Source organism: Daucus carota, chromosome 2, assembly GCF_001625215.2.
Source record: "Daucus carota subsp. sativus chromosome 2, DH1 v3.0, whole genome shotgun sequence".
Lineage (NCBI taxonomy): Eukaryota > Viridiplantae > Streptophyta > Magnoliopsida > Apiales > Apiaceae > Daucus > Daucus carota.
Window position 1 is genome coordinate 29640569 of NC_030382.2, and position 7881 is coordinate 29648449.

The 7881-nt window shown below is 33.9% G+C and overlaps 1 protein-coding gene across 1 annotated transcript; it reads right to left on the minus strand.

Moving 5' to 3' along the window:
• Nucleotides 1-1036: 1036 nt before the first annotated feature.
• Nucleotides 1037-4915, minus strand: LOC108206139 (uncharacterized). Its single transcript, XM_017376338.2, has 4 exons — nucleotides 4787-4915; nucleotides 4292-4548; nucleotides 3025-3273; nucleotides 1037-1516 (listed from the first exon to the last, which is right to left on the minus strand). Exons 2-4 carry the CDS (start codon nucleotides 4517-4519, stop codon nucleotides 1244-1246), a joined length of 750 nt encoding a protein of 249 aa, XP_017231827.1. The 5' UTR covers nucleotides 4520-4548; nucleotides 4787-4915; the 3' UTR covers nucleotides 1037-1243.
• Between the last annotated feature and the right edge of the window lie 2966 nt (nucleotides 4916-7881).

A 7881-nucleotide genomic window follows, 5' to 3' on the forward strand; every position in this document is an offset into this window, starting at 1 on the left:
TCAATCACATTTTAAAAGCGTCTCTTACCGAAATTCACCTCTTATCTAATCAAATCATTTTCACATTTTCAAATGTTTACTATATTGATACTTCTTAACATATAGGTTTTTTTTTAAAGGTTACTCTTTAATAAATCATTAACTGAAATTCAAATAATGAAAATTATTAGAGGTATAAGCGTTAAAAAGCTAAAAAAAATTACGATAGTTATTAGGTCTGTTCTGAAAATCCTAGATTTAATCGATTAATCCCCGATTAATCCCATGCAAGGTCGGCCACTGATCTAATTTTTGAAATCCGATTAATCCTTATCTAAATAATAAATAATATTTTATTATTAAATAAATCCGATTTTCACTTTGATTAATCCTTTTGATTAATCCCTGAATTGGTAGTTAAACCAATTAGTTTCGATTTCTGATTTCTGTAACACTATGTCTAACCATTACTTTTTGACAAGAAAAAATTTGAAATAGGGAAAAACCTGGAGGAAGTCTGACAAAATTAGAAAGCTGGCTACTTTTTTATCTCCTAGCATTCTTCTAGATTTATGTTTCTTGAGTTTATACTTCCACATATTCCAAATTTTCTAGTGTTACTGCCAAATTAAGTCATGTTTCCGTTTAACTGTCAATGTTACTGTTATGCAGGAAAATTTAACTTTTTAGCTTCTTGCTTGCAAGTAGAGTCGGACTAGACACCGCTATCTTCTTGCTTGCAAGTAGAGCCGGCCAGACTGGCAGTTTCAAACCCGCTAGTTTTGTCAAGCCAAATACAATTTCCAGATAGACCAATTCCATAATAATGCCAGTTTTTATACTCTATTATATTATATTTCAGGAGGGCACAACTTCAAATATCATTTAGCTTTAACCCCCATGTTTCTTTAACATAAAACCGTTGGCAATCATATGTATAGGGAAAGAAAATAAAGTGAACCTTCACGGATAAATTTTGTATAACAGACCTACAATAAAGAGGAAGAATCCATACACAAATGACGCACCTGAATAATATTTAAATAAGAATTAAGACTTCAAAAAATGCACCTGATTATATTTCGAAAGAGCCGAACTTTAAATATTGGTTACAATTTATACGTCACCAAGAATACTACTCTCCTGATTGACTTTCATTTGACATATTTCAACTGTCCTCAGAGACAAATTTCTAAATTGTACTAACATGCTCCTCAAAAAAAGCGAGTCTCAACCAAGCATTCAACATTCTAACAACAAAAATTCAAGATGAATCATATTCTTCATTATCAGAAGAAGAAAGTGATGCAAGATACGCTTTTATCATGCGTTTATACTTTGTTGGGCTATCCCACCATGTAGGGGTATTAAGAATCGCTTTCTCCAAGGCATACGGATCTTCCTGGTACTGAGTTTGGTACTGTCTCCCAAATCGGTAAAACATGTTGCTAAAACGATTATTTGGCCGTCTTGCAAGGAATCTAAGTATGTCTTTGAAAAAAGCAATCACTTCATCTCCAGCAATGATATAAACATACTGAAATCCAACAGATGGGAGAAGCCGAGTCATAATTGGATCACTACTGCATGCTTGTGCACAAGATGATAAGAGTAAAGGCCGGAAAACATAACTACCATCCATGTCAAATTTCAAACAGTAACTACTTGCATACAACGTAAATATATGAATACACTTCTCCATTTAATATTTTACTTGTTTCTTATACCAATGACATCTCCACAAAGATTCCTCACATATGGTATGTCAAACCTGTGAGATCCTTTTCCACTTTAATTGAAAGTACCCTATAAGTGCTAAACACAGCAAAGCTCACATGCTGGGCTTTTCTTTCAAAAAACTTGTAGAAGAACAAAAGCCTTGCTTAAGTTCGCCAACTATCTAAGCGAAAAGCACAAAAAAAACCTAAGAAAAGCAAGCTTCTATGTAGATGAGAGTTCTGAGCTTGCTATCTAAGCGAAAAGCACAAAAAAAGCTAAGAAAAGCAAGCTTATGTGTAGGATGAGAGTTCTGATCAGATCTGAACATGAATAAAAAAACTGAGCCACTCTATTAGTTTACATACAGGAATGAGTATAATGCTTATGGAGTTAAAAAGCCACAACAGAGATCAGTTCCAAAATCAAGAGCAGTGACCAATGCAAACAAAATATATTGAGACCGAAGAAGAAAAGGAGGTTAAATTTGCAGAAAATAAGCATACTGATCCCAATTATTATGAAGATAACTAAAATTTCAATGATGAAGATGTTGATGCATAAATTTACTTTTTATTATCTTCTTAATGTCTTAAATTATCATGAAACGTGGACCTAGCTCTTTCTTTAGAAATTAGAATAGGCTAGTAAAGTTATTGTAAAGTTTTAGCATGTGTAGGTTTTTATACCATGAAAAAATATACATGAATTCATAGAGCGCACTTCAAAAAAGCCAGAACTTCGCACTTAAGCTACAAAAGGCCCCTTGAGCTTCAATGAGCTTTTTGCCACTAATAACACTGTCTGTCCCTTTAGTTTATATCCAGACCTTTATCAAATTGTTCCAAAATAAATGATTATGGAACAGTGAAGGATATGATTATGAGATCAGTTTTGAACTTTTTTATTTGTGGAGTGCAAAACAACTGTTATTCTTTGTGCCATTTCAGAGATGAACATGACTTTCACTAGTGTATGGAGGTTATTGATCACAATTCACAACTATGTGCTAATTGGTTACCTGTGCTACCTCCAAGCTAATTGATCACAAAGATTGACATAACGCCACCTTTATTTATTAGAAAGGCTAGATCATCTTGTTCGGTATTGTTAATGGAATAAATTAATTATATTTAAAGTAGGTTCAGGATTTAATACTGTATATGGTATGGAAGTTAGATATGATATCGATTACAATTTCTAGTCGGGGAATTTTATATAATGAAAAGTCTAGCAATTGTAAAGACTGCAAAAACTATATATATATAGAGAGAGAGAGAGATAGAGACAGGTAAAGCTTTATATATGTAAGAGAATTACGAAAATTACCAGAAGTATGAATCCCAGTGTTGCCATGAATACTTGAAATGCCTCATCCAATATACCAGAAAAGCCTTCATCTTCTGACTCACCGAAACCATCACCTCCACCACCTCCACCTCCACCTGGACGTTTTCCACCACTACCTCCATCATCATAGTACTCTTTCTTTTCCATCTGCTCCCTTAGTACATCCTCTAGTGATTTCTCCTTTTTTAAACCACTCATAGCTTTCTCGAGTGATTTCCATGGGGATGCCTAGTACAAAAAATTGTCCACGAATCTTAAAATCAGTAAAAAGAGAAAGAGAGAGAGAGAGAGAGAGCACGTAAATTAATTTTCCACTTCAAGAAACACACTATGGTGTCCAAATTTTTATTAACTCGTCTGCAAGTAACTCCACACTGTTGATGCAGAATTTATAGTTTTCAAGTATTTTTAACTATCGTCCAGTTTCCATTACGTCAATCTTAGATGTTTGTTATGGAAATTAGATTTTGGTAGTAGCTAATAAAATCTTCGCTATCTGCACAAGAATGCATGTTATGTCAGTAAATGTTTTAAAACTTATTTTTCCAACAAGTAAATGATGGCACCTAATATATTTGTGTTTGAGACTCTCCTTCTTCTGTAAGATATAATTCTTCCTATCTTCTGTTCACTCCCTAATATCTATAAACTCTTGTGGTCTCTCTAAATGTCAACAATTTGGTAGAAGAATACATTTACAGGTCACTTCTACAATTGTTTTATATTTTTTCAATTATATAATTTACTAGATCCATGTTATGGAAACTCACAAGTAACCTAAACTGCTTTATGAAGCTAAGATGCTCCTTCCTCTTCATAAAATGACCAACAAATTCATTTGCTATGACCTTCTGGTTGGACATATATGTTTAACCATCCATAAGCTCCAGAGACCATATCTATCTAAGGAACGAATCCCAGCATGATAAAAATTGACAAGTTCTCCGATAGAGAAAAACAGAAAGGAACAGTTGATCAACTTTTCACAAGATACCATCAGCATACGACATCTATAAGTGGAATTATCAACCCTGCCTCGGGAATGTCAATATCAGAGTCAGAAATGAAGTACTAAAACAAACCCGATTTACCAACCCAGTGATAATAATATTTATCTTGCTATTTGTTATCTTAATATTCTATTATTTTCTTTAAAAAAACTATCAGTTGAATCTTTAATCAGAGAGCAATATGAGTAGATAAATCATAAAAGATATAAGGTAATATTCATGAATAATTTCCTCACATCATTATCGTCTGTCGAGTTTCCCTTGCCACCAAATACGAATACTGGTGCACATCTCTGAATTCCAGAAGTATACGTCTTTAGCCTGGATGAAAACTCTGGAACCTGGCAAGCTGAATCCCTAGAAAATCGAACGACAGAATGCAACCCTAACGAAGAATAGCGCCCACGAGGTATGCTGAAGACATTAAAGGACGGCTTGCAGGCAAGCACTTGAAAGCTGCTCATCTCTTACAAAAGTTGAAAAATCCAGCGCCCTAGAATTTGTTCATAAAAGAATACACAAATTAAACTTTCCAATTAACCAATAAGAACTAGCAACGGTTGATATCACCAGTTTAATAAAAACTCAATCACCAGGCAGGTAGAAAAACAAAGCAGTATATTTGGGGGACTTTTATCATGATTGATGGTCTCCTTAAGAAAATGAATTAAACAATAATTGGGACAAATGAAATCAAGAAATGAATTAATACAACAAAGCAAGATGATTACCCGGCCGCAGGCCCTTGTATTCAATCAATCCTCAGTCCACACTCATGAGCGCAGATGGATAGATATTAAACCCCAAAGTTATTAAACCCGGAGCGTTTTCAATTAAAAAAACCCGCTAGATTAATGTTTTAACGACGGTAAACGTCGTCTATTAACCAGATGATAAAAAAACCGCTCAAACCGCATAGACCACCCGCACCGCACCAAACCGCACCACAAAACGTGGCTTTTAATTTTTGTGGTGCGGTTGCGGTTTGATTTTTTCACAAACCGCGCGGTGCGGTGCGGATTGTGATTTGACATATTACTAGTGCGGTTCAAACCGCATCGCACTGCACCACAATATTATAATATATATAAATATATTAGTGATTGTCAAATAAAATTATATTATATACATATATTATTTATAATTATATCAAATAAAATTATATTATGTTAAATTATATTATATATTTTAAATCTCTTTAAATAATAGTTATTTATTATTTTATCAATCTCACATTACTATTATACCAAATTTGTATGAAATAATTATATTATTATAATATGTCTGTTAGTACTCATATTTATTATTATATTTACACTTTTATGTGCATTATTTTAGTAGTCGTTGTTCTGAAATGATAAATATCATATAAGTTCATTACAAGAAATTTTTTTAGTTATTTTATATTTAAATTTTATTACTAACTTCAACTAAAAATATTTATTCTCAAACATACACAAACCGCACAGCATTTTTTGGTGCGGTTTACGCGGTTCTTATCCTAACACGATGCGGTTGCGGTTTGAGTTTTCAACAAAACCGCACACACCGTTTGGTTTGCGGTTTTGAAGAAAAACCGCACCGCCCGCACCGCGATCACCCCTAACCATAACAATCACTTTTTTATATAGACTAAAGGGTCGCGCTCTAAAGAGAATCATGGAATCAATTCTCAGCCGTTAGATTCATTTAGATTTAATGGATCAAGATGATAATCTTTTAAAATGTTATGACAATCAGCATAAAATATGTATAATCAATTATAAGGATAGTGGTGTAATTTCACATATATTGTCATTTATTGAAAATCAATCAAGATCAATCATAAACGATAGTTACAACTAAGCTATATGTAATACTTTGATCAGATTAATTTTCATATTTCGCCATCACTACATCCCGTGTTCTTTCATTTGATACTCAATGGAGGGCGTTCATGAAAAAACAAGTATGTATACTCACGAGTCACGTCTCTTTATTTTAGGTTCTATTGCTGCTAGAGGTGTGCAAACGGTTCGGTTAACCGAAAACCGAACTGAATAATCGAAATAATTTCGGTTCAGTCAACCAAATTTCATAATTCGGTTTAATTTTCGGTAGCAGATTTTCTGAAATTCGGTTTTTCGGTAATTCGGTTTTTAACCGCGGTTAACCGAAAAACCGAATATAAAAACCAAAATATATGTTACTAATACTTGATATATTCATTCTATTCTTAATTTACCTAAAACAAAACATACCCAGCAGCCAGGCCCAGCACAGCCGCAGTACAAGACGATCTAATTTGGAGTCTAAATCTGAAATCACAGCAGACCCTAATACCTAACAAGTAACAACGACGCTCGGAGCACCTTTAATCACAATAAGCAAGGTGGGTTTAAATCCTTGTGAGTGTGTGTTCTCAGTTTTGTAGAGTGTAGAGACATTGTAGATTTGTAGTAGCTGGGTTTGATTATTATATTCTTAATCTTTGAGCATAGAATCTCTGCTTTGATCTTTGAGCACACTGGCCGGTGGCCATTGCAGTATTGCACAGTAGCATATGCACTGCATCTCCAAGTAGCACAGTAGTCACTGAAAATTTCGGTTTTAATTTTCGGTTTTCAGTATTAACCGAAATTTAAACTTCAGTTCGGTTCCAAAACCGAACATATTTCGGCAGCAGTTTTTTCATTATTTCGCTTTCGGTTAACCGAAATTCGGTTCGGTTCGGTTCAGTTTTTACCGAATGCACAGCCCTAGTTGCTGCACACCAATTTTTATATATTTTGACGATCTACGTGTTTATCTTACAATGTAGTTGTTGAAAATAACAGATCACAGTCTGCTACTCAGCATTTCATGAAGACTAATGAGTTCAATGAAGATATTTATGTGGATTCATACGAGTACACATCACCTGACGGAGAAGAATATTGGATACCGAAATGTGATAAGAAGTCCAAGCCATATGTTAATCAGATTTTTCCAGATGTTGAAGCTGCATTTGAATTTTATACTGAATATGGGCGACCATGCGGGTTTGTTGTGCGTAAGAGCTCATACATCATGACTCTGAGGTTCTGCAGTAAAACTTAACGGTCCATCAGCTAAAATAACCTCTTGTAGTATAATTCTTACAAAATGAACTCCACCAATCTTGTCAGCTCTACTATTCTTACTCATTTTCTCTTCAAATTTAAGGAAGTCTCATTGTACTTTGTTTTTACCTTTGCTTGATTCCTTTTTTAAGGTGAATATACACAAAGATTCTACTGTAGGACCCTAGATATTAAATAGATTTTCATGATCTAACATGTTTGTATCACTTTTTTAACGTGAATATACACAAAGGTTCTGCTCAGAACCCTTTTTAAAAGTAAATATACACAAAGGTTCCGCTACAGAACTCTTGTTAATACTTGAAGATTTAAAGGGTTCCTAGGCTAAGGGTTCCAAGAGGAACATGACCTCTTGTACCACGATTAAGTAATGAGGAATAAAATAAAAATCTTCAAACATAATCAACCCACTATATCTATGATTCACAGGATCGAAAATGCATAAATCAATAAAGGTAGCTAATAGAAACTTGTAAGTTTCGCATCGAAAATTTAGCTTTTGTGATGATATTTCAATCAAATGATCTGTAATGTATCACTTTTTTCCCAATGAAAACAAATACTCAATCCATCATAACTATGCTCAGTCATTTTGAACAACCAAATTGTAAACTTGGTGGATTTGACTTCTTATAGGCAGAGGTTTAGCATATGAACTCCAATGTTAGTACCACTTTTTTCCAATTCCACACAAATACTCATCCCACCATAGGTATGCTCAGTCA

Coding starts and splice junctions, on each gene's coding strand:
- LOC108206139 (XM_017376338.2), bottom strand. CDS start 4,519: ATGAGCAGCTTTCAAGTGCTTGCCTGCAAGCCGTCCTTTAATGTCTTC. Junction 3,274..4,291: donor ACTCGACAGACGATAATGAT/GTGAGGAAATTA, acceptor TTTTTGTACTAG/GCATCCCCATGGAAATCACT. Junction 1,517..3,024: donor CACTGGGATTCATACTTCTG/GTAATTTTCGTA, acceptor GTTGGATTTCAG/TATGTTTATATCATTGCTGG.